Source organism: Salarias fasciatus, chromosome 20, assembly GCF_902148845.1.
Source record: "Salarias fasciatus chromosome 20, fSalaFa1.1, whole genome shotgun sequence".
NCBI classification, from domain to species: Eukaryota; Metazoa; Chordata; class Actinopteri; order Blenniiformes; family Blenniidae; genus Salarias; species Salarias fasciatus.
The window spans coordinates 26080291-26107706 of NC_043764.1; the positions used below are offsets into that span (position 1 = coordinate 26080291).

General features: G+C 47.8%; 1 protein-coding gene across 3 annotated transcripts; it reads left to right on the plus strand.

Moving 5' to 3' along the window:
* The first annotated feature begins 1510 nt into the window (after positions 1 to 1510).
* ampd2b (adenosine monophosphate deaminase 2b) lies at positions 1511 to 25712 on the plus strand. Of its 3 annotated transcripts, none has more exons than XM_030118208.1 (18): positions 1511 to 1692; positions 18373 to 18497; positions 18606 to 18736; positions 18808 to 18876; positions 18954 to 19056; positions 19164 to 19353; positions 19626 to 19767; positions 19836 to 19925; positions 19998 to 20127; positions 20222 to 20416; positions 20510 to 20641; positions 20732 to 20895; positions 21916 to 22042; positions 22125 to 22288; positions 22870 to 22990; positions 23224 to 23397; positions 24048 to 24158; positions 24253 to 25712. In XM_030118208.1, exons 1-18 carry the CDS (start codon positions 1593 to 1595, stop codon positions 24466 to 24468), a joined length of 2484 nt encoding a protein of 827 aa, XP_029974068.1. In that variant the 5' UTR covers positions 1511 to 1592; the 3' UTR covers positions 24469 to 25712. The 3 variants fall into 3 exon arrangements, with proteins under 3 accessions (XP_029974068.1, XP_029974069.1, XP_029974070.1); XM_030118209.1 differs by lacking the exon at positions 1511 to 1692 and adding an exon at positions 13932 to 14110; XM_030118210.1 differs by lacking the exon at positions 1511 to 1692 and adding an exon at positions 14333 to 14356.
* The last annotated feature ends 1704 nt before the right edge of the window (positions 25713 to 27416 follow it).

Consider the following 27416-nt stretch of genomic DNA (forward strand, 5'->3'; position numbering starts at 1 on the left):
TCATAACGATGTTGAAATGAACAATATGCTTCTTATTCTCATTTAAAGGCACCAGATTTTAAAGAGGAACTGTTTACGTGAAAAATGATCGAGTTCCCCAGACACGTGAATGCAGCATAAGCACAGCAGGTACCCACAGGTATCCCTCCGCGACACGCTCCGCTTCACCGGGTATCCTTCCGCTCCGCAGGTGTTCAGTCCAGATGGAACCGTGCAGATAAATGTGGATGATTCAATGGAGAAGAAAAATCCCACGGTAAAGAACACACTTCCTTTTTTTGGAGAAATTGTGCACAAAAAAGCTTGTCTAGATTATAGAGGGGTCAAACTAGTTAAACCACAGTTCTAGTTAAAGTTCCTAATGGTCTTCTCATGGCCTCAGAGAAACGCTCAGTAAAAGTGTCTCGAAATGACTGTTTGGCAATATAGAAATAATATGGAATTAAATTAAAAATGTGATCTCATGAAAGCCTATAAACCCATAACACATGTTTCCCCTTGGTTTTGTGCAAAAAAAAAAAAAAAAAAGGAGTAGCCTATACATGAAAAGAACTGAATAAGTTCAAATGTATAGTGCATAATGCAATAATGCAGTCATATTTACTCTTACTCACAGTTTGGTGTCAACAGTCACCTTCAACTGTGTGTGTTTGGACTGTGGGAAGAAACATGGAGAAAATCAGAAAATTGCAGAGAGAAAAAAGTGCAAACGCCACACAGAAACTTGCAGAATCAGTGCCATTTTTAACAATGCATCTTCTGTTCTCTGTGGTTTTTGTTTTAAAACCCTTTCTTCTGGTTATTGTTGAATTTTTTTTTTGTAGTGTTTCCAGATCCATGATTTCTGCAGCCCTCAGCGTTGATGTTTTTACAAATCCACCCTCACAGGTATTTTTGCACAAATGTGCAATGCAGTATCAGATTACTATTATCCAGTGCCTTGTTCCATCTGTTCTGATATTGCTTCACCATCATTTGGGATAAAGTCTGAATATCAATTTGATCTGTTTCCTGCAGTACACATTTTTTAATTTTTAACACAACTCTTGATTTCATTTGGTTGGATTTACTTATACTATTTCAGTTTCATTGTAAGAACAACTTTTTTTGTCTGCGGCTTTGCCCACACACAGATTTGTGGTTGTCATGGCAACAGCAGCCCTGAGCTCCTCTGCTGTGTGTGTGTGTGTGTGTGTGTGTGTGTGTGTGTGTGTGTGTGTGTACAGTGGAGGGGGAAGCCGTGCCTCTCCATCGCTGCAGCCCAGGCTCGCTGTGGTGGGCGGGGCCTGTTTCTCTGCAGAGGGATGCTCTGCAGCCCCACGCTGGACCAACCAGGCTGGAAATCCCTGCACACGGGCACGTATCACACACACACACACAGACACACACACACACGCCGGCTGCCATCAGACTCCCTCAAGCTGCCAAGCATCTGTGCGACATCTCCGTCCTGTCTTCCCGTTTCACTCCTCCTCTTCCTTCCTCTTCCTCTCCGGCTGTGCAGCTCCCCGACGCTCGGTCCTCTGCAGCTCTGACTCACTCACGTCTCCTCTTCCCGTCCGACCGGAGCCGATCTACGCCGCCCGGGGAACATGTCCTCCAATCTGCCCTCTGGCACCGCCGCCGGGGCCAAGGGCAAGCCCCTGTCCCCCTTCAGGAAGCGGGGAAGCCTGCAGTACACGGCCAGCGCAGGTGAGCGGATGGAGCGGGAGTGGGGTTAGAGAGCGAGCAGTGTGTGACAGAAGAGGGAATTTCACACATGAGCCGAGTCCGCGGAGAGGAAGCTATGGACAGGCTGTCTTTATATATGTTTTTTAAAACAAAGGAATATTCTGGAGCACTGTTGGTAGAAAATCAGAATTACTTTTCTACACAAGTAGTTTGTGAACCTGTTGATTGTGGAGGTGGAGGGATGATGTTCTTCCTCTGCTGGATTTCATCTTTCATGCGCTTCAGTTTCGCGTCAGTGCGATGGTTTCGGGCTGTTTTTTTTTCCTGGCTTGCTTCGACAGAGCGCATCAGTGGAAAGTTAATTTGTGATCTGAGCAGCCGCTGCTGTGTGAGACCGCTTCCGTTTTCACATCCGTCTGATGATGTCTGATGTCTTTTAAGTGATGTTTGACCAAGAAAAGTCATTTCCTGGAGACCAGGGGTGTGTTGTGGGATAAATGTGATGACGTTGTTGTTCTCCCCGCTTGGTGGTTTGTTGGTACCTCAGGACCTGATCCCCCTGCTGAATGAGAGGATTAGCCTCCTCTCTGATCTGTGCACATGCTGGTCAGTCTTTTATCCAAACCACAAAGAGCGCAGAATGACCCAAAGATGAAAAAAAACAGCTTCTTTTTTTGTTTCCTGCGCGTTCAGTGTCATCTCCCCCTGGAGCTGCTCATTCAGTTTGCAGCAGTTTCATGCAGGCGATGATGTTCTTAAACTGCAGCTAATAATACCTTTCTTGTCATGTTTTTAGTGGTTTAATATGTTTTAAGGTTAACCCTTTCTCTCTGATCTGCCATCGATCTCATTTAGCACCACACTCGGTCTTTGAAGGATTGTTTTTCATTAACAAATGAATCATATGCAGATGATTAAAGCCCCACTGCAGGTCCACTCTTCCACTGCCATAAATTAACATCTCGGCTTATAAGCCGAATGATGGAGATTTTTTTTAATTCACTTTGTTAAAACATATCCTAGATTCATCAAATGAGTGGTATTTTTCAAAAAAGATCATTATTACATAACTCCTGCCTTTCCTAAAAAACATGCTGTGTCTTTAAAATAGAAGAAGAAGAAGACTCTCCCACTCGTAGGTCATGAGGGCTCGACGGGACGCGCTGCAGCCAGAGCCTGATTGTAACCCTGACGTCCAACACCAACACTCGGATCTCTTTTTTCTTGCCCACCAGTCAGGATGATATGTGTAATTACCCTCATTTAGAGTTTAAAGCCGGCAGAGCCCTCACACAAAGTGCTCCCCTGTTGTGAGGAGTAATCGATGAAAGGCGGTGCTGCTTTTAGAGGCAGCGCAGGCTGTGCACAGGCTCTGCTCTGAAGCCTGCAGGATTTCATTTTGCTTGGCCGGGCTGATGCAGATAAGACATAATTCACAATATCTGGTTTTTAAAGCATCCAGAAATCCATCTGAGTAAAGCAGGGCTGACATTTTGGTGACTCATCTTTTGTATGTCTTCATTCCCAAAAGGGCGCTTTTCTCGTTTGGAGCAGATTGTACAGTACGCTCTGCGTAAATAGAAATGAATGCACGACAAGCTGGCTGCAGATCAGAGCGTGATAACTGTATTATCTGGGCCGTTTGAACGCTGCTAATATCAGGTCTTTAAAGCCTCAACAAATCTGCTGAGTTATTCCAGATTCTGCTGCAGCGGCTCATAACAGGATCATAAATTAAAGATTATCTAACACTCTCACTTCACTCTAATGATCGTTCAGTTGGACGCTGTGTGGGAATGGGTTTGCCTCTGAGGATCGACCTGCAGTTCGTTCATCAGACCAGAACAGTCGCAGAAGGCTGCGGCCGACTCTGATCAGCAGCAGATGAGTTTGATTCAGGAGAAGTTGACGACCCTCTGCCCACATGTTCTCCCTCTGCACGTCCAGCAGACGCCGTTGGCCCCGGCGAGCCGTTACTGTGTGACGGGGCCGCGGCGCCGCATCGTCCACACCCGGCACGTTACTGCAGGGTTCGTGGAGTGAGCGGATGAATCACTCCTCGAGCTGTGAGGAAGGTGTTTCTGAGATTAGAGCGACGCCCACTCGGCAGTTATCCTATTGTGTTCTCTGTGCTGTTTTCCTCTTGGAGAGCCGCTTAACACAAATGGCAGCGCGTTCCTGTGGGCGGAAGGTGGTTGCTGGTCGATTACTCATGATTGATCAGCTGCTGGGATGTGCCACACGCAGCCGTCAGTGAACAAAGTACCGAACACACCCGAGACAGTCACACTCTCACTTTAACGCCAGATCAGGAACCAAACTGCTGTCGGAAAACAAACGTTCACACAGGGAGAACATGCAGCGCTCACACAGAGAGGCTGGGACTGGAAGAGTGAAACTGACCTCAGTGTCTGTTATCGATACGTTTGATTTGTGAGAATGTCATCATATTCAATCAGTTCACAGATTTGAGTTTAAATTGATTTAATTCATAAAAAACATCGGTTTGTGAATTACGTTAAACTTTTCAAGTTAAACTGAACTTTCATTAAGGAGCTCACCATAACTTTTAAAGTTACACTAAAACTAACTGTGTTATGTAATTGCATTTTTTTTTTTTTTTTTTTTTTTAATTTGAAGATTTGGAAATGAACTTTTTCCTGTTCAGTGTTTCCAGTGTACAAAATCATCTTAGAAACTTGCTTACATACAGATATCGGCTATCGGCCATATCATATCGTGGCATCCGTGATTATTATTATTATTATTAATTTGTTCCAGAGAAGAATACAGATAGATAAAAACTGAATGGATGCACACAGCCACACACCCTCACCGGTTGGTGATGAACCTTTGCACATGCTGCACTTCGCCCACGTCTCGCCCGTTCCGCCTTCACCTGTCGTCAGCGAACGCCCACACATGTCACAGCTATGAACAGATACAGTAACCAGCAGGAGCAGCACGCCGCCGGCCGTCACACGTTAAGATAATCAGTGTGACTGAATGAGTGTGTGTGTGTGTGTGTGGTTTTCACTTAATGATTGATTGAGCTTCAGCTGATAACTTCCAGTCTGTGGCTCTGCCTCCCGCTTCCACCAACATCCGGCCCGTGGCAGGTCCGGTGGACTTGTGCCCTGTGGGTGTATCCTCCTGTAGCTGAGGGTGTAGCCTCCTGTCATCTTCAGTGGTGTGGATGAGGTGTGCAGACACGACTTGACCGCTGCTGTTTACTTCGCGTTGACCAAGAGAAGAGAAGGTACGGTTCACATCCCCTCTGATGTACAGGGACTGAAATGTAGATTCTACCTGCTTAAGATGATGGACGACTGGAGGAATCTGTTTTATAGCTTCCACACTGTGAACCAGTGCAAGTAGACATTTAAATGAATATTTGGAGATTCAGAAAAAAAACTGCTTGGCAGTCTGACCGTTTTCCTGATGATCTGAAAACCAAACTAATCAACTATTTGTGAAAATACTTATAGTTAAAGCTCGTGTCCGGAGTTTCCGTTCATTTCCAACGTATGTATCATTTTTCAACAGAGCTTTAGTGTGTCAGTCTGGTTCGATACTACAATATAATATTAGCATAAAGCAATATAAAAATTTATTCATGAGCCCCGCCTTCGTCTCATAGACCCCCATGTTATCCGAAAAAGCGCCGGTCAGCGTCAGCCAATAGATTTTGAGCTTCCGCATTCTCGTGCTGTCAATCAAAGTGTGCACGCAGCGTCGCAGCCACAGAGCACGCGCACTCGCCCAGGCAGAGGTGAGTTAGCAACGCAGCAGCCGCCGCGCTTACCTCGGATATATCCATGGTCTGCTGAACATCCACCGTGAACAGCTAAACATGGAGGATGCTGTTGGACTCGGAGGCTCTCGTTTTCTCCCGACGGATAATAGCGTGCACAATTAAGGGGGCGTGGCTTGGTCGCTCATGAAAGCAGAGGGAGGGGGAACCTGAGACTTTGGATTAAAAAAAACTCTCTCTTTCAAAACTCCGGACACAAGCTTTAATAGTCACAGTTGTACTGCACTTCCTCTTTTATCTGCAAAAGAAAATATTTGAGCATGATTAATGATTGATTAATCCAGAATCAGGATGTGTTTTTAAAGTCATTTCCACTCATCGACATGATAAAACCACTGAATGGTGAAATAACGGTTGTATCTGGAATGGCTGAGATGAGATGGAACTGGCTGACAGCAGGATGGACCCCGGGTTGGTTGTTCTTATCCATCCATCACAACCTCTGAAAGACAGACGTCATACTCACACATATGGACATTTATATTCAGAGCAAATCTGTGTTTTTGACTGTGGAAAGAAGCAGACGCTCAAGGAGAAAATAAACACATGAACAGTTTATTAAAGGTAAAGTCAGTCGTGTCCAAACATCAGAAACCCTGTGGACCTGTCGGGCTGCCGTACTTCCCTGCGGTCTGAGGCTGATCTGCGGTGCTGCGATGCGACCGCCGTTAGGTGGAGCCGCTCTGAGTGGATGAAGCCTCGCTTCATCAATCGATGATGTGCTCCTCTTGAGGCTGGAGGAAATTTGATTACAGCCTCTTCAGATCCACTTAGAGCGAAATCTGAGAGCGTCAGAAGAACCCCGGCGAGCGACGACTTGCTGTTTTTCTCTGCAGTTCATCTGCAAGGTCAGACGGCGTGTTTTCAAGCTCCGTCTACTTTCCATCAGGCTGTTTTCCAAGCCTGCAGGATGAATCGTAGGGCCACGCAGTGGTTCAGTGGTTCGCTCTTCTACCTGAGTTTGCATGTTCTCCCTGGTGACTCTGACGATCTCACTCAGTTCCAGAGCTCCACGACCTTGAACTGGATGGAGGCGCATGTATGGAAGCACCCTTCCTCCTCCAGAGACGCCGACATCAAAGTCTCTGACACTCAGTCGGATCAAGAAAGACGTAAATAATTAATATCAAAGGTCGTCTTTGACCCGACGATCAGACAGAGAAGATATTTCATCTCGAACCACCTCAGAAAATTGTGGGAATACATTTTAATATATGTTTGGTTTGAGTCTGAGACTCAAACTCATTTTAGTTCAGGGGTCACATACAGCCCAGAGGTCCGAGGCGATAAAATGGAGCCATAATAAGCTTTGAATTCAAACTTTAAAGTTTTTCTTTGTTTCCTTGGTGAAGAGTATATGTGATGGAAATGTTTATATTTTCACGAAAACAGACAAATATTTGGGAAAAAGGCCACAATTTCAACAAAAAAAATCAAACTTAGTGAAAACTTCTGTTGAAAAATACAGTAAAATGTCCAGAAAACTTATACAGCTGTTGCATTATGGGTGTTTTTGCGAACTCTCCCTGGCAGCATGGCATTGAGGCTCATGCTAGTTTGCTTTAAATTTTTACACTTGACTTGGTGATTTGCTGGGCAAGATTGCGGACCGGTTTTGGCCCACAGACCTTAAGTTTGACACCCCTGATAAAATTAGTATATTTTTTTAAACCTATATTTTTTTTAATTTTAATTTAATATTTCTTTAAACCCATATTTTTTGGAATTGGATCAACAATGAGTTTGACAAGTGGTTTCAGAGCTGGATGGAAAAACGTGTCTTGTATGTATATGACGTGTGACAGTCGGTGTGTTTTTCCATATCACTTTACTTTTTGTGTGTTTTGTCGTGTAGATGTAAAGTTGTTTCTGTTTTATGTAAATTCTGCCTGATGGTGGAAAATCTTGTGATTTAGTGAAATGTTTTGTCGTAAAATCTTTAATGTTCATGAATTATTCAGCAGGAATGAAGAAAACAAAGGGAGATATAAGAACACAGTTCTCATTTGGTCTTTTTCTAGATTTGCTGCCAGTTTCAGTGCAATTTTTTTTAAAGTGTTAAAAAAAATCTGTTGTGTAATTCTTACACAAGAGTCTGAGTGAACGATGACGAGGAAGTTGTTTCTGAAGTTAAAACCAAGTCTTGACAGTATTGAGCAATTGAAGATAAGATATTCAGTGTAAATATTCTGATGGAGATGGACGTGGTTCATACTGAGGGACACGGAGGAGCTCTGTTGGCGTCTTTTGCTTTTCTAATATGAACATTTATCGTCACTCAAGGAAAAATAGTGCAGTGGTTTTTAGGTTTAGAGAGAGAAAAACAACATTTAAGATTAAAAAACACATTTGTTCCATTAATCTCATTGTTTGAGGCTATTCAGCAGCACCATATTGAAGTCAATATTTGTCGTTAGGACACCCTGCAAAAGGTTCCCATCACTGTTATTTTTGCATTAATCATGTCCCAAAGAATTGAACAAGTTGGTGAAACCTCATCATAGAGTCAGGATTCATGAGGAATGCAGCAATAACGTAATAATTTTAGCGGGCGTGAATGTCATGAAACTGGAAAAGATGTTTTTACAACCATAATTCAGCGCTCTATAGTTTGTTTCTTCAATGAATGAATGACTATCTTACCCACTACATATATTTATCATGAGCAAACTGCACTAAACCTGCAAAAGAAGGTTTATTACCTCCACCAGGAGGTTATGTAATCATGTCGGTTTGTTGGTTAGTTGGTTGGTTGGTTTGTTAGCAAGATCACGGAAAAAGTAATGAACGGATTGCAATGAAACTTTGTGTAAAGGTGGGTCTTGGGCTAATGTAGAATTGATTAAATTTTAGTGATGATCCGGATCATCACGAATTTTTTAAAGGATTCTTTATCATTGACCGATAGGGTGTACCGCCCAGTGGAACTTTAGTTTTAGTTCCTAGTCCGTCATTGTGTTGTTTTTTATTGCTGAGTTACATTGGGGTGACGACTTTCATTTGACCGGTGTAGTACTGTATCTATCCAGCAGAGGGCCTCAGTACTATTAAATTGATGGCAGGCAGGGTTTCCGCCAGACCTTTTCAGTCCGGGTGCCCCGCCTGGACAACGGACAGGGAAAAAGAAAAGAAAGTAGCGCTGCGTTTGCGGCTAATTAGCAGTTGTGCACCGCAGAGCAGCAGCAGCAGCGCGTTTTGCGCAAGATGGACAAGCCGGCCCACAACGGATCACCATCGGGCGTCGGGCCTTTCACCTGCCGCTCCTGCGGCACCGTTCTTCAGGAGAACGATCACCACAAGCGCTGCTGTCCTGCCTGCCTCGCCCTGACGCTAGAGGAGTCACAGCGGCGAGCAGCCGCTTCCCCGGTTTCCGGGAATGACGACGCCGCCGAAGACGTTCCTGCTCCCGCTCCATACGACTGGGCCGAGACCAGAAGCGTCAGCAGCAGCAGTATCTCGGTGTCGGGGAGATCAACCCAGCAGGACTCCCTCTCCACTTTCTCAAGGGCCAGCCGCCAGAGCGCTCGCCATGAGCCGATGGAGCATCTCAAGGGGCTCTTCACGTCCGCAGCTGAGCGCACCGGCCTCACGCTACCGCCGCAGCCTCCGGAGCCGGTTCAGCGCGACTTTGCACTCAGGCTAGCAACCCAGTCACGGACTCGGTCCCGGACTGCAGTGCTTTGTCCCACCGTGCCATCTTTCCAAGCGAACTTGCAGCAGGATTGGGGTACGCCGCTCACCGCCAAGGGGGTGGTGAAAGGCTAACGCGAATACTGCTGCGTGGACGGCTGGCCGCCGGGCACCGGAGTGCCTGCCTCCTCCCGAAGTCCTGGCCCGGCGGGAAGCCCATGCTGCCGTCATAGAGGGACAGGCGCATGGCAGGCTTTCTGCATAGAGGTTATGCTAGCAGCAATCAATCGTTTGCCCTAGCGAACAACATGACGTTTCTACTGGGCTCCATCGACAAGATCTGCCACGAGAAGTCCCAGTTATCGCCCAGAGACATCGAGGAGATCCAGAACGCGGCCGAGGTCCTGATGCGGATGTGCCGCACCTCCGCCATCAACGGGGGCCGCGTCATGGCCAATGCACAGCTTGCCATGAGGCACCTGTGGCTTGGTCTTTCATCACTGTCTGAGCAGGACCAGCGGGGAGTCCTGGGACTCCCCCTGTCCGCCTCTTCTCTCTTCGGTCCAGACATCCAGGCATCCGGCCAGACCAGATCATCTACCCGTCGACCTCCCCGGGGCGCCGACCAGCCGAGACGGTCCCACGTTCCCGAGCCGCAGAGTGCCCTGTCCGCTCGTCCTGCATCTGTTGCCAAACATTTCAATAAAGGCCGCCAGGCCCGTTACATCTCTAAAAGAGCAACAATCCTTCCCTCTCCCCGTGTTTGCATGACTGAAGCATGTCAAACTCGGCAGGGTCTTTTCCCCCCCGTCTCCCGCTATGTGATAAAGCGGCGGAGAACGGTGAGCAGAGCGCACACGGAGCCGTCTCGACGCGCAGCGCCGTCATCGGCTCTCCCCCCACTATCTCCCCGCGCCGCGGCCGTGGAGATGGGGAGCATCAGCGAGCTTGGGCCGCTGGCTTTCCCGCCGCGCGTTACACATAAGCGGAGCGCGGCGGAGGCCCTTCCGGTATGTCGCAAACGCTCCAAGCGGAGTTTTCCGCCTGTGTCAGCACAGCGAAGCGTCAGAGCGGCGGAGCTATGCCAGCCCGGGTTCCCGCCGTAGAGCACCCCGGCTCTGGCTTCAGCACCAAGGACAGCGGCTCGCGAGGCTCCGCGCTCACGCCGCTGGGTATGCTCCCAACAAAATGCTGGTTCGTGGTCCCGAAGCAGCCGCCTGCGCTCTTTCATGGGACGCCCCCTTCACAGCTCTTTTGCTGGGGGCCCCCCGTCTCCCGAGGCCGTGGTGCAGCCACTGATGCTGCGCTTCCAGAGGTGGCGCGCTATGCTGGGACCGCTTTCAGCTTGGTTGTCCAGGACAATGAAAAGCGGTTATGCCCTGCAGTTCGCCTGTCGTCCGCCTCTCTTCAACGGCATCCTTCGTACGCGCCTCGCATGCCCTGTGGGGGTAGCCGCTCTTGAGGCAGAGCTGTCCTCGCTCCTCCGCCGGGGTGCGGTAACGGAGCTAGGAGCGGAGGAGGCGCACTCAGGGCTTTATTCCCCCTACTTCTTGGTTCCCAAGAAGAGCGGAGGTATGAGACACATTCTGGACCTGCAGGTCCTGAATGCTCACATAACCACCAGGAAGGTTCTGTATGCTGACGGTCAAACACCTCCTGGAGAGCATCTGCCCTGGGGACTGGATGACGTCGGTCGACCTCACGGACGCCTACTTTCACATCCCCATCCTGAGGAGGCATAGGCCCTTCCTCCGGTTCGCCGTGGGGACCAGGTGTTTTCAATACAACCGGCTCCCCTTCGGCTACTCTCTCGCTCCTCGCACCTTTACCAAATGTGTTGAGGCAGCGCTGGAGCCCCTCCGTCGTCATGGTCTGAGGATCCTCACCTGCATCGACGACTGGCTCATACTGGCGTCCTCTTATCAGGAGGCTGTACTGCACACGACCCAGGTCCTGCACCACGTCAAGCTCCTGGGGTTGATGGTGAACCGAGGCAAGAGCGCGCTCACCCCAGCTTAGCACATGGTTTATCTGGGTTTGGAGCTGGACACGCTCTCTGTGACAGCCCACCTGTCAGGGGACAGGCGAATCTCCCTCCTCTCGGCCCTAAGGTCTGTGATGACCACACCTCTGGTCAGGACCGTCCTGGTTTTGATGGCCGTGGCCCACCCGGTGGTATGGTTGGGCCTTTGCACATGCGCAGGCTGTAGCGGTGGTTCTCACGCCTCCGCTGCTTGGGGAAGCGGGACGTACGCAGACTGGTCTTGATCCCGCCCCAGGCATGTCAGGATCTCCTCTTCTGGGCAGATCCTGTTCTCCTCATGCTGGGAGTCCCCCTGGGCTGCGTATCGCATCACATCGAGGTGTTCACGGATGCATCTCTCGCAGGGTGGGGTGGCACCCTGGACCACCACACGGGGGTCTGTGCCTGGGATTCCACTCCCATTCTCATCAATGTGCTGGAAATGATGGCGGTCCAGCGGGTCCTGCTCTATTTCCAAGCCAGGCTGAAGGACAGCCATGTGCTCGTCAGGATGGACAACACCACGGTGGTCACGTACCTGAACAGGCAGGGGGGGACTCGGTCTCCCCCTCTTGATCGCAAAGTGGCGGAGATCCTGCTGCGGGCGGACCGGCACCTCGCCTCTCTCAGAGCGCGACACGTGCCCGGGGTCCTCAACATCGGCCTCGGTGAGTACCAATAGCGAAGCCCGTAGGTGGGCTAAGCATATCACGATGAATTAGTAGTTACTAAACGTATCTCCAGTTCTACGAGTGTATGCGTGCCCGCCTACCTGCTGGCCCAGCTGTCTGCTTCCTTCTTTGCTGATTCAGAAGAAGGGAGCTCTCGCCGTCGAGCACTTGGTAATATACCCTCCGGGAGGGGCGTGGTGCTGTGCCAACACACGGCTAGGATTGGTGCGCAGGTTTCAGTTTTGTCTCAGTGGTAGGGATGGGTACCTTTCACATCTGAATCGATACGATACCGATACTCGGTACCTGCGAATCGATACCGGTATTTTTCGGTACCTGTTTTCGATACTTTTTTTTGGGGGGGGGGATATGCATTTGGTAATTAAAGTTATTTTGAATATTTAAAAAAAATAGTCAAAACTTCAGAATTTTCAACATTTATGCTTCAATAACATCAACTGAAATAACTCCAATATAGAACTTGAGAAAAATGTGTGTGGGGATAAAGTAAAAAATTTAAATAAATAACAATAATAAATAACATAATAAAAATAGACTCAAAATAAATAGCTGTATGAAATGTTTCACATTTGCACCTGCTGCCCATACAGTAACAGACAACTTTCAGAATAAATAACTGTATAAAATGTTTCACATTAGCAGCACCAGGCACCTCTACAGTAAACACTCAAAGGTATACTGGAGGATCAGAATTGTAATTGGGCAGTCATAATGCCAATCAAAAGCCACGTGGGACCGCTTTTGCGTGATGACATATCATGTCGAGTCGCCGCCTCTATGCGCGCTCTTGTTTCGAGTCGCGCATGCGCAGAGCATTGTTTAGGAAGTGACATGCAGCGGGAGCGACCATCGCAGAAGCCGCAGAAGCGGCTTGTTCCTCCCGCGAACAACTCCGAACAGGGGCGGGGTGGCCATCGGGAGGTTTCCCGAACGGCCGGTGTGTTCCAGGCCAGTGGGGTCTATTCCGGCCGGCAGCCACAAGCGGCAGCCACAAGCGGCCGCCCCCCCGCCCGCTCTCACGGCCCGTGTGCGTGTCCGCTCTCCCGGTACATTATGTATTTGATCCCGGTCTGCGAGTCAAAATACTCCGAAGATTTTGGACCCACGTAACCGCGTCACCGTGTCCTCCGCTCTTGCCGATGCATAATGTCAAGGTGCGTTCAGGGTCAAAAAAAAAAAAAAAAAAAAAAAAAAAAAAAAGGTGCGTTCAGGTATCGAAATGTGGTACCGACGGATTTCCCGTGAATCGATACTCGGTACTTCAGCGGGAATTCGGTCGGTACCAAAAAATTACCGAAATTCAGTACCCATCCCTACTCAGTGGATTGGCTGGCGCCAAGAGGAGTACCAATAGCGAAGCCCGTAGGTGGGCACGCATACACTCGTAGAAGTGGAGTTACGTTTAGTAACTACTAGTTTTCCGATTGTCTGGTCAAAGAGGACCTCTCATATCATCTATTCACGTCTTTCTTTATCTCATTGGTACCAGTTGGACAAATGTCAACAAAGTCCATCCATGTGCGGCATCAGGTTCCACCTGGACGGGCGTTCACCACGTCACAGCTTTACAGAGTGAAGTTGCAGCTCAGTAAAATCTTGGTGTAAATCATTAACCGAGAATATTTCTCAGCCCGTCTGTGACAATAAAAGTGTCCTGTTGGCTTATCTCGAGCAAATTTCCATTCGTGGCACATGAATGGCAAATAGTACTACGAGTGCAAACACGAGGCACAACGGCAGATTTCACACACGGCTCGGCAGAGAGCGGAGGTCTTAATGTGTCGCTTCATGCAGCGTACAGGCGGGCCTGTGTTTACATCCTGGGAACGGGATGGAGACGAGGCGCTGGCCCTTTAATTTCATTCATGTGAGAGACACAGGCAAGGTCTCATTTGTTCTCAGACAGCGGAGCCTGACATCCCAGACCTCGCTGCTGAGACAGCAGCGTCTTATTCACACGACGACACAAACATCCCCGACACATGGTCCCCTCAGCAAAACACGGCGCGCACGACTGGACGAGGCGAGGAGGAGGAGGAGGAGGGGGGCCGGCCGGGAGATCTCACAGCGGCGCCGTCCGCCAGCGCTGGTGACGTCCGCCGCTGCCCCCCCTCCTCCTCCTGCCGCGGTGGTACGTCCCACTTAGATGTCAGGGGCATTTAAATGAGGAGGATCAGCTCCAGAGGCGGCGAGCGCAGCGACAGCTGGCCTGAACCAGGAGGCAGGCGGAGCGGAGGGGGGATGTGAGGGCAGTTCATGGACCTGCTGGACCCGCGCTCTGTATGTATGACAGGGCGGAGGTGACTCCCTCAGTGTGTGTGAGAGTGTGTGTTTTTTGCTGTTTTGAAGTGTTTCTCTCCTTGTTGTCATCTGTTAACCTGTCTTTGGGGGACAGCTGACGCCATCCTGGGCTGTTTGCTGTTTGGCATGCTCCTTCTCTTCCTCTCTCTCTCTCTCCCTCTCTCCCTCTCCCTCCTCTCCCTCGGCCCGGCTCACTGCCGGTTCTCGCCGGCTCTGAGGAGACAGGTACGCTCCACTACCTCCATCCCTCTCTGAAACTCCAGCCGCCCTCTCCCCTCTGACCCTCCCCCTTCTCCTTTCACAGTCTCTGCCGCTCTCCTCCTCCTGTCCCCCTGCCGTCTTCACTCTGCTCGCCGATTGTGTGTCAACACACAAAGCGGCGTCCTCGTGTCTTTCCAGAGCGCTGCAGAAAGGAGCAACTGTGCACAAACAAGCAGTGAAGATCAATAGATGGTGCTTCTGCAGCTATCAGCTCTGAATCAGCAGTTTGGGGTTTCTTTTTAAATGCATTTGCTGTTGAGGCTTTAGGCTGATAGAACTCTTGTAGAAAGTCCGCTCGGCTCTGTGGTTCGTGCACTTGATGCAGCTGCAGAGGCTGAATCAGACTTTCTGAGTGGCGTCAGCTGCTGGATGCAGAGGAGGAGGAAGCTTCCTTCAGATCCGCGGTCTTCCTGCTCTCCCAGCGTGTGTTCAGATATCTGCAGTTTTCTGTGTTTTACAAAGTGCTTCAATTTGCCTTACTGACTGATTTTAAGGATTTTAACAGCTGAAAACATCCTTCATAAAATCTGGGTACTTTGGCTGTTTTCATGATGTTTTGCAAAACTTTCAAAAGCAGAAATCTTCATATGTTTTAGAGGGGAATGCACATATCGATTCATAAAAACCTTTGTTGTTTGTGCTGGTTGTTTCAGATTGATTCAGTTTCCGTCGGGGCTGCTGGTTTTTCTTGTGGACTGACGTCTGATTGGTGGATGAAACCTGTTGTCTTGTTCCTTAAAACTGAAGAGTCGGCTTGAGATTTAAAAGAGCAGGACCTTTTATGTAGTTTTTCTTGCTGGAAACTTCTTGACATGACTAAAAAAAGAAAAAAAATCTGTAGACGAAGTTGCTGCGGCTCTCCCTTGACCTCTGACCTCTCACCCCTCGGATGGCTTTCCTCTCGTCTCTGCTGTTTTTACTCCACCGCACAGGTCGGGACGTTGCTTTTGAAATATGCATACAGTGGAAACCGACACTCTCTGCCCTTGTTTGGCGGCTCGGCGGCAGTAGGAGTATTTTCTGACCTCCAGTTGAGTCTAGAAAGACTCGAGGAGCCGTTCCTGCTCATGCCAACTTCCTTCTGCCTCCATCCGGCCAGTCGAAGCCTCACGTGAGCGGATTATGTCGCTCCATGACCAAGTGAAAGATGGCCGACATTAATTTCTGAGTGGTTGCCTTCCTGCTGTGGGGGGTTGAGTTGTTATGCAACCGTAGATGTTACTGATCCAAATATAGCCGCCATTAGGGGATTAGCTGCGGGTCTGGTTGGCTCGGCGCGGCGCAGCGCGGCGTTACCGCGCCCCGGCGCTGGATGTCTTTGCCGCTGGTCCTCCTCCTGCCCTCCACCCCGGTGTCCACTGCGATCATGACAGTGTGACGTGAGCCAAACCGACAGTGGAGGTAACAACATCTCCGCTCGCCGCTTCGCCACACAGACGGCCAGCGGAGGAGCGACTCCGTGCTTTTAGATTGGGTTGAGGAACGTTCCCTAAAAATCAAATTACTTTTTAATCATCTGGTCTTGTTTTTACATTCAGGCTTTTTTAAATCAAAATTCTGCAGATAAACAGAATAATTCCATTTATATTTTGATTAATCTTTTGAAATCAGGCTTGTTGCTCAGAAATTCAGCTGATGTTTTGCAGTAAAAGTTATTTTTTTATCATCGTGTTCCAAAGAATTGACAAGTAGCCAAAACATAAATACGTAGATTTAGATTACTCAGTATAGGGGCAACTGTAACAACTAAGAATAAAAATTTTGGAGCAGTTTGGAAGATAATTCAAATAGATTTGTTGAAAAGTGTTCTGTTTTCTTCTGTTGCTTTTTTCAACACACTTTTGAAATGTGTCTAAAAATTACCTTGAAAAAAGGCTCCTTGCCTGGACAGAAGAAAAATGCCAATAATGAAATAACTCATCAGAATTGTAATGAAATAGAAAAAAAGGTTTGGGTTTTTTTTGTGTGTTTTTTACAAGCATAATTGAGAAAGTGTTGCATAGCATCCATCCTCAGTCAATTAATGTGTGGACTTTCCCATCCTGTATGCATTTCTGAACTGCACAAAACCTGCAAAAACCAAAGTTTATTTCCAATGTATACAGCCCTAATTATGTATTACTACTCCACTAGCTGAATTATTATTTTAGAATGTTGCATTTTTCTAGTACTACTTTTTACATTGTTTACAATGGTCGTTACTTGTCGTTACTTGAGCTTTGCAGGAGGATGAAGCCACAACTCATTGAGACCAAAACAGGATGTTAAAATTTTATAAAAGAACTGTCATTTTTCAGAATATTGAAGGTGAAGTCAGGGGAAAAAAGCATTTTTTGCCTTGAAAAATTAATTTTACCAACAGAAAATCTCTCTCTCTCTGAGTTGTTTATCACCAGGTATTTCCTCGGTTTTTGGTTATTAAAGTGAAAACGGCGAGCGTGCACGGTGCACAGAGGCTGTTTGTGTTGCCCTCAGTGTGTGTCAGACAGCGATGTACCGTGTGTGTGTGTCTTCTCACATCGCAGCCGTGTGGTTTGACCAAACTGGTCCTGTGTGTGTGTGTGTGGGATGTGTTGATTGGACCGTGCTGAGCAGAAGGTGATAAATGCCTCGTGAGTTGTGGTGTGTGTGTTTCTTTATTTATAGCAGCCACTGGTTTGTGTGTTTTTGTGTGTTTTTGTGTGTTTTGACGATCGGCCGCCGCCCTCTCCTCGACCTTCCTGTGCGCGCCGCCGCCTATAAATACTAATATAATATTCTGATTTAAGTCTTGATGTGTGACCGTTGGCGTCCTTTTTAACTGGATTGTGAAATGTGTTTGTCTTGACTGCAGATAATGTAGCTTTAATCATCATCGTAATGAAATCAGATTGATGGTTTTACCTCTGTGATGACACCTGAACCGTCTCAGAAGAAAAATGCCTTCATTTAATTAGAGATATGTGATTTTTGTTTGTATGAGTGTTTAATTTAAGAAAATTGCTCTGAATAGTTTTTAAATTGTTGTTTATCTTTGGACCAACAGGAGTGTTTGTGAGGAAAGTGTCTTTTACTGACACAAAACCAAACAATTACTACAGAAAATGACCCCAATGTTAAAATAAATCCAATATTAATGAAACCTTCTGGTGCAAAATGCAGCGAAATGTCCCAAAATTGTCCTATACTTGTGATATCATTTATATTTTTACAACCACAATGTGACTGATAGCTCAGCTTTGTGTTCTGTGTGCTACTCTTAAGAAATGTGTCAAAAGAATCAATGTTTTCATTGAATTTTTTAGGATTTTTTTTTTCAGCAAAGACCATCGGCACAAAGAAATCATGTATAATTTATACAGTAAATGCCTTCTAATGCTCAGTGTACAAATAGATATCCAGTAATGAATTTGTTCATGATAAATCTCTGCTCATCAAGATTTAGTGTTATTAACATCACGTAAGTGTGTTCAGGTTTGGTCGGAGTGAATATTGTTGGCAGTGAAACAAACGGGGTTGAGAGGATTCAGGAGCATATTGAATATTAAGTCAGGATGTAAGAAGAGATTTAAATAAGCTCTGCTTCTTCCTCTTCACAAATGATTACTGGGTTTGCGTGTGTGTCTGTGTGTGTGTATGTGTGTGATACGACAGTTTATATACACTCCAGCTGTGTGGACATGGTATATAATACAAGAACTGTATATATGTACATATGTAAATGAGTAAATCTATTGTAATCAATATACAATCGGTTATCACTTTGGATTATATTATATAACAAAATTAGTATTTAATATTCTATAATTGTTATTATTCATTATGATTTTTAGTTAAGAGGTGGAGCTAGATGATGTGAAATGATGTTTTTTGTTTATTTTTAGGCGTTTTCTGTTCTTTCTTGTCTTTCTTCCCCTTCCTTTTGTCAGCCTGTCAAGTTAATTTCACCCATGAAGCGAAGTCACGTGTGGCTCCTCATGTCTTCCTCCGCTCTCCCACAGTCGAGGTCCGCGGCGCTCGCCACCTCCTCACCTCCCAGCATTCCCTGCCCGGGATCCCAGTGGCCTTGAAGCAGTCCATCGACCTGCGGACCTCCATGGACGGGAAATACAAGGAAATCGCCGAGGTCAGTCCAGTAACATGTGCATGAACTAAAGTGTTCAAACCAAAGCAGTATGAGGAGGATGAACTGTGGGATGGTGTTTACATGTTGATTTCCTGTTTCGGTGCGAAGGAGCTGTTCTCTCGCAGCCTGGCGGACAGCGAGATGCGCAGCGCCCCCTATGAGTTCCCGGAGGACAGCCCCATCGAGCAGCTGGAGGAGAGGCGCCAGCGCCTGGAGCGACAGATCAGCCAGGACGTCAAGTAAGTGGGAGGGACGGCGGTCGGCGCCACGCGAGGCCCTCCGACACTGAGCCCTGCCCCTCTGCCCTCAGGTTCGAGCCCGACATCCTGCTGCGGGCCAAACAGGAGTTCATGAAAACCGACAGCGCCACCGATCTGGAGTGAGTCCGCTGCGATCCGGCCACGGCGGCGCTCTCCGTCGCAGACAGCCGTCACATGAGATGCCGTTTGTCTTTAGATACATGAAGGAGCAGAGCCAAGCGCCTGACCTGCAGGAGAGAGAGCTGCTTCCGGAGAAGGAGTACCAGCGCGTCACCATTTCAGGAGAGGAGAAATGCGGGGTGAGTCCGAGTGATCAGCATGAGAAGTGCAGCCGGCCGAGCGTTTCTCACGGCGAGGTGACGCCCCCTCTCTCCTCTCCCCTCTCGTCTTTTCTCCCTCCCGCCAGGTCCCATTCACCGATCTGCTGGATGCTGCCAAGTGTGTGGTGAAAGCTCTGTTCATCAGACAGAAGTACATGGGCCTGTCGCTGCAGGGCTTCTGCCGGACCACCGCCAGGTACCTGCAGGAGCTGAGCGAGAGGCCGCTGGACCTGGAGGTCTACGAGGAGGAGATCCCGGAGACCACCGGCACGGCAGGTCACTGGCTCGAAAGTCTTAAACACACGCTTTCAAATTCAGATTATCTTCATGTGTATTCACTGAAAATCCTGTTCTGCGTGAACGTCTGGCCTCGGGGTCGTGCTGGAGGCATTCAGCCCTCACTGCTCACAATATGGACCGTTACGATGTGCCGATGCACAGTCTGTCCCGCCCCCTCCGACAGCCTGCGGCGGCACGTAGGTGGTAGGAGCCGGCCCTCTGCCGCCTCCGTCACAGCTGACACGCCGCGCCGCTCTGTCCCCTCTCAGACGCCACGGTGCACCCGCCCGCCTCCGAAACGCACCCCTACGAGAACCAGGATCCCGCCGCCATGCCCGCCGACACGGGCTACGGCTGCAAGATGGTGGACGGCGTCATGCACGTGTACACGTCGAGGAGCACGATGGAAAAGTGAGACGGCGCTCTGCGGCGGGACGCCTCTCTGTGTTTTTTGTTCCTCACGCTTGTTTCTCCCGCAGGAGCACGGAGCTGGACCTGCCGTACCCGGACCTGCAGGAGTACATCGCCGACATGAACGTCATGATGGCGCTCATCATCAACGGACCCGTGTACGTTCAGAACCTTCGCGCGGAGCGGCGGCGCTCCTCAGAACGCTGACTTTGCGCTCGCCTCTGCCACAGGAAGTCGTTCTGCTACCGGCGGCTGCAGTACCTCAGCTCCAAGTTCCAGATGCACATCCTGCTGAACGAGATGAAGGAGCTGGCGGCGCAGAAGAAAGTCCCGCACAGAGACTTTTATAATATCCGTAAGGTGAACTTGGCGGCTTTTTCTTCTCCACCTGAGCGTTGATGACCGATGTGTTCCCCAAACCGGACTCCCATCATGCAGCTTGTTTTGTTTCCAGGTGGACACACACATCCACGCCTCATCCTGCATGAACCAGAAGCACCTCCTCCGCTTCATCAAAAGAGCCATGAAGAAATATCCCAAGGAGATCGTGCACGTGGAGCGAGGGAAGGGCCAGACGCTCATGGAGGTGTTCGAGAGCATGAACCTGACGGCCTTCGACCTGAGCGTCGACACGCTGGACATGCACGCAGTGAGTTCAGAGATTCGACCACAGCCTTCCTGCTTCCAGCGTGAACCACGGTGTGGAAATGAGAAACTGTAGCTGAATGATCCGTCTTTGCAGGATCGCAACACTTTCCATCGATTTGACAAGTTCAATGCCAAATACAATCCCATCGGCGAGTCCATCCTGCGGGAGATCTTCATCAAGACGGACAACTACGTGGAGGGGAAATACTTCGGCCACATTGTGAAGGTGCTGGTTGGACTTCAGCTCTGCTGCAGACTGAGAGTGTGAGGCGCTGGCGCCCCCTGGTGACTCTGTGTGTGTGGTGCTCCTCCTCAGGAGGTGATGTCCGACCTGGAGGAGAGCAAATATCAGAACGTGGAGCTGCGGCTGTCCATCTACGGCCGCTCCAGGAACGAGTGGGACAAGCTGGCCAAGTGGGCCGTCAAGCACCAGGTGTACTCCGACAACGTGCGCTGGCTCGTCCAGGTGCCGCGACTCTTGTGAGTCAGAGACACACCGCGGAGCGCGCGTGCTTCACTTTTACACCACTTCACCTTCGCACTACACCTGGAATCCACCACAGTCATCCTCAAATGCTCAAATTTCCAAAAACGCATCGCATTACATGATAAAACCCAAAATAAGTTCATGCTGTGTTTTTTTTTTCAGAGGAGTTTAAAAAGTAACAGTTTATTAGAGATTTAATATGTCAGTAAACCGTGTGTCCAGGTCAGTAACGTTATATAAGTACAATAAAAAAAAAAAAAAAAAAAAAAAACTCGCCCGTTGGATTAGAATAATCATTGCGTAAGATCTTCCACTTTATTAGGTTCACCTGTACAACTGCTGATTCACACAAAATGTTTGATCGTCCAGTCAGGTTCCAGCAGCTCATGAGTCAAACATCAATCTGTGTAATAGCTCTTTTAGTTTATTGCTCTAAACTCTTTTGTCCTGCACTAATGTCCTCGGTGTGTCGCCTTAACGTTTCTGAAGCGCTCGTGAACTTGAATGTTGTCTTGAGTGTTGAGAAAGTGTGAAGCGTAGCTTCATACATAATGTACATCTTATTATTCAACTTCAGGTCAATGCACAAAATACTAATTTTACACTTTTTTAAACAATTATAGTCACATTCACCATATTTAAATGATCTCTTACTATGTTTTAAGTTAATCACTAAAGTTCTGATTCAATTTCACCACAATTCAAAGTGAGAAATTTGTGTAGAAAAACATTTCTAAAAATTTTTTGTCAGTTATGGTCACATTTACCTCATGTATGTGATATTATGCCTTTTTTTTTGAATCAAGACAATACAAGAGTTAAATCTTTTGATTACATTTTTCCCACAATGCTTTTAAAATTAAAATAAAGTAAAGGAATTGTTTTGTACTGATGTTTGTGCATTTAATTACAGTCACCGTGTAACTAAGGCGAGCCTTTTGTGGACACCTGTTCAGGAATATCACACACACTCAACTGCTCCACACCTGACTGTGTGTTTTCTGTCTTTTCAGTGATGTTTACCACACAAAAAAACAGCTGAGCAACTTCCAGGAGATGCTGGAGAACATCTTCATGCCTCTGTTCGAGGTGACCGTGGCCCCGCGGAGCCACCCGGAGCTGCACCTCTTCCTCCAGCACGTACGGCGTGACGGCGGCGCGGTCCGGCCAGCGCTCGGTCCTGTCCCCGGAGGGCTTCATCGCTTCTCCCTCTCTCCCCCAGGTGGTGGGCTTCGACAGCGTGGACGACGAATCCAAGCCGGAGCAGCACATCTTCAACCTGGACAGCCCGCTGCCCAGCAGCTGGACGGAGGAGGACAACCCGCCCTACTCCTACTACCTCTACTACATGTATGCAAACATGACGGTGCTCAATCACCTGCGCAGGTTCGTGCTCCACCCCTCAGCTCCTCACACACCTGCAAGTTGTTCTTAACTTCATCTATGGCTGCTGTTAAACTGGATATTTTGAATCCACTGCAGTTCATGAAAAACTCCAAAACTATATGAAGAAAAGCATATATATGAATCTCATGACTGATTGTATAACTTATCTGCACATGAATGAAACTCTGGAGCTTCCTGCGGGCCGGTTTTGCTCCCCGGGCCTTATGTTGGACACCCCTGCTCTACAGGGAGCTGAAGCACTGGGAAAGAACCGATTCTGTACTCTTGCTGCCTCTCGGCTGTTAGAATAACTCCTTTGACTTTTCAAAGTTAGTATAAATGAATGTATTCTTTACAATTTAGGAAGTTAGGAAAGTCCTCAAAATGGTATAAATTATCGGCGCTCCACAAACAAATGTGGCAATTGGGGAAAAAGAAATGTGCTGGATCAATCTGGGTGCGGTCCTTGAAGATACTTGCAGTCGCTCGGGGAGCAGTAATGATAGTTCTTCCTGACTTCTCCTACTCTGCTCGGCTCAGACGCATCTGAACACGCCGTCTTGTGATTTGTGCGTTTCCAGGCAGCGGGGCTTTCACACGCTCGTCCTCCGTCCTCACTGCGGCGAGGCCGGGCCCATCCATCACCTGGTGTCTGGTTTCATGCTGTCAGAGAACATATCCCACGGGCTGCTGCTCAGGAAGGTTGGAGCTCACGTCGACCGTCGAACACAGCATGAGCTGAATTCTAACCTGATTTTACTGCAAGTTCAGGGTTTCAACACTGTGTAGAAAGTGGAACAGGAAGGAAATGATTAAAATGATCAGATCTTATCTCGATTTTTCTGCTCAGTTTTGATTCAGCTTTAAAAACAAAGAAACAGCGAGAATGCCTGACGCGTCAGAAACGCATGACTGTATTCCTCGTGTGTCTCCAGGCTCCTGTGCTGCAGTATCTGTACTATCTGGCCCAGATAGGCATCGCTATGTCCCCCCTCAGCAATAACAGCCTGTTCCTCAGCTACCACCGCAACCCGCTGCCAGAGTACCTGTCCAGAGGCCTCATGGTCTCCCTGTCCACAGACGACCCTCTGCAGTTCCACTTCACCAAGGTCAGTCCAGCACGGATCGCTCTCTCTAACCAAAACATTCAGTCTGATTTATTCTGTTACAGCGTTGAAGATTTTCTATATACGTGATGAGAATGTCCATATTTTATCAAAATCCAACAATCACTACAAAAAAATGCTTTCAGTCAACTGTAATGAAACCTACTGGTGGGAAACGCAGTGAGCGTGTCCTGTAGGTGTAGTCCTGACCCAGTTGACAAGCTTCAGTCAATAGAAAGGCTTTTCGTTACCAGTAGAGACTGTGTCAACCTCCCAGACGAGATCAACTGGTTCCACCTGAGAGGAGCCTGACGTCCGACAGCTCTGCCTCTCAGTCCGCTGCAAGAAAACCCAGAAGCCTCCAGGAAGCAGCTCTCTGAGAACCAAAACGCTCTGCAGCAGCTCTCTGAGAGCTGATGGACTGTTATTGGTCTAAAAGAAAACACTTCATGAAGCACACACAGGGAATTCTAACTCCCAAACACCAAAATCCATCAAGTGTTCCCTTTATTCTTTACATAATGTTTGAGGAGACTCTTGGTTCCAAGGGGTTAAACCCCCACCTCGCAGTGGGACGGTTTCATTTCCTCTGTTGTGACAGTGACGCTCACAGCCTCCGCCTTGTCTTTACCGCCTTTTTTTTCCCGCCGCAGGAGCCGTTAATGGAGGAGTACAGCATTGCCGCTCAGGTGTGGAAGCTGAGCTCCTGCGACATGTGCGAGCTCGCCAGGAACAGCGTGCTGATGAGCGGATTCTCCCACAAGGTTGCGTCACGCTGGCGGAGTCGGTCGGTCTTCGCCCGGCCGTCCTCGCAGGCCCTTCACCCTTTGACCCCTCTCTCTCTCTCCTCCCCCCCAGGTGAAGAGCTACTGGCTCGGGCCGCACTACATCAAGGAGGGGCAGGAGAGCAACGACATCCGGCGCACCAACGTCCCGGACATCCGCGTGGCGTACCGCTACGAGACCATGTGCGAGGAGCTCAACCTGATCACGCAGGCCATCCGCACGGACGAGCTGGAGACCATCGAGGAGGAGGGCAGCCTGTGCATGGCCGCCGTGCAGGCGGGGAAGTGAGCGGCGCCGGGTCGCCACGTCGGGATGCTCGTCGTCTGGCGAGGGAAACTCTGGGTTCCGGGATGATCATGAGAAAAGCATGACTGCAGCAATATGAGAGTCTGTCTGCCCCCCCTAAAAAAAAGCGTATCCCCTTTAGTGTCTTCTGTGTCTTCGTAACGTCGCCGTCGTCTTTAATCAGAAAATTCTATTTTCATGAATTTTGATTTTTGTCGGGGTTTGTCAGAGTTTGTAATTCCAGCATTGATGCTTAACTAGTGAAAATTCAAACCTAGTAAAACCTACGAAAGACCGAGGATCAGCAGCAGTGGTGAGACGCATTTCTGAGATTTGACCGCCCAGACTTCATCTACATGACAACTGAGAGACTGGCAAAGGAATGAGGGAGAGGAAAACCTGACAGAATGAGAAGAAAGAGGGAATAAAGTGTTCCAGCTAACATCCATCCATTCAGACACACACGACCACACACACATCATTCACACCGAGGGAAGAACATGCAAACTCCACACAACAAGGGCCTGCCGGGATATGAAACCATGACAATTATATACATTTGGTGACTCCACCGTGCCACTTCATACCAACCATGACGTCTGAAGTTAGGTGACATGAAACTGAATTAATGCAAACGATTTCAGTCTTTAAATTCATGATCTTTAAATTCATGATCATTTCTCATTAAGTTTATTGTAAAAGATACATCCAGCATGAGTTTGAATAAACAAGTTGATGTTTTCCATAAGTTAAAAGTGTTAATTTTTCATCTAAGTTCACACTTGAACCTGGTACAAAATCAAAAGTCCTGACTGAAGTGATTTCATCATCTTTCAGATGTGATGAAGGAAAATAAATCTGGTTTTGCATTAAATTCTTCTGGAAATGTTTTCAGAGACATGTTGTGTCTCTGCTGATCAATGCTCTCATCAGGAGCTGCTGACGTTCACGCTTCATTAATGTCCCCAAAATATTAAATATTCAATCTGATCGACGGAAAACAACTTTGCATAGTCATTTATTGCTCAATGCAACGCAGATGAAGGTCCTTGATGCTTGTCCTTAAATGTAAACGGTTATAAAGATGATTTATCGTATCGGAGGTTTATCATTTAACAGCCTGAAGTTAGAGCGTCTTGAGCGTCTTCACTGTCCCTGTAAGAGGTGAAAGTGGCACAATAATGACCTCTGTGTATCTAAACCTCTGATTAAACAACATGACTCATGATTAATAATTAGCTTTTACAGCAGAGTGGGGGGGGGGGGGGGGGGGGGGGGGTGACCATTAGGACACGCAGATGATTTATTGTCACTTTGTTTGATAGCTTGAACTGTAACAGAAGAGACAGAAAACCCTCCATTTTCAGTATTTTTACAAACTGCGTGTTGTTTCCTCGTCTTCTTTACAGCCTGATTCAGTTCGTTTGCATGAGAGCTTGTCAGTATTTCTCATGTGGAGCAGTTTAATGTTAATTTATGGCGACGTGGTTTGTGTCGACAGTCTGAGCTTCACCTCTGGTTCCATCCCTCCCTGCTGGAAAGCATCTCTGAAACCTTTCTGAACACAGCGACAGATGCATGATGAGCCTTTCCTCTGGTTTTACTCCTTCCACCATTCAGCCAGTGCCAAAAAAGAATGAACTTTTTTAGAGAATTGAAGGTGGAAAACCCTGGTTGGGGTCCTGGCCTTCCTGGACAGGCTGCTTGCCTTGCACTGTGTGTGTTTGTGTGTGTTTGTGTGTCCTACCAGACAATTCTGTTTGTGAAATATTATTTAAGGCCATTTGTGTCTGTAAAGGAAATAAATATTGTTCATCTTGGAGTGATTTTTTTCTTCATTTCTGCCTCACAAATGCTGAAAAAGTGACATATCAATATTGCTCATGTAGAAAAAGCGGTTTGTGAGTCAGCGGGTGGCGTTTGCGGAGGGGGGGGGCTCGGTCCAAATACTCGTGAATGAGTGAAACAAAGAGGGCTTTGTGTGGCGCGGCCACATTCTGCCCGCTGAAGTGGGTCAAAGTGAGAACAAAGTGCAAAATCAAGGGCTCCACCTTGTCAAAGTCCGCAGATGAAAGATTGGGAGAAGAAAAGCTGACGCATCGTAAAACCTCGCAAACTTTTTACAACCGTGAGTTTGCATTAGTCAGATGAGGACAGTGTGCAGATTTCAACGGCGCTTTTCATCACAGTGTTAAATATTTATTTAATTCCTTTATCCATGAAGAGGTTAACACACAATATCATGAAGGGTGATGTGAAAGAACGAAACAGGAGCTTCGGTGAAAATCCCATCCAACCCTGCCGGCCAAACGCACACAGCTCATGTGTGAATAACGAGACAGTTCAACACAGACAGAGCAGGCAGAACAACACATGGAGCCACTTGTGCTTCTTGGACAGCAGTCGTGGAAAGGAATTTACCCCTGGGATTAATAAAGCATTTTCTACTCAAACACTAAAACCCTGTCTCACTGCAAAGAGCTAATAGTTCTCTGTTGTTATAGTCTTTATTTTAATAATTAGCTCTTTATTCTGAACTGTCAGTGTATTTGGTATTCAATACAAGATACATGTACATAAAAAGACAGAGAACTTAAAAGTGCAGTTTAATTGTTCTCGTTTTTTGTATTTTGAAACTGTTTTCCTGATTTTGGGGGAGAATGGTGCATATGAATGCACACACACACACACACACACACACACACACACACACACACACACACACACACACACACACACGAGCACTTTCACACACTACTGTTATGATATTCTGTCAGCATGGATTAAGAACTGATAATCATTAACACAGATAGACATTATGATTCAGCAGCTGTGATAGTTTTACAAACAAAAACCTCGACTGACCTTTACTAAATATATTAATGTATCAGCGTGGGCCGGATTACAGCCTGTTGTGTGGCATTTTTGGCTCATGAGCCTTATGTTTGACA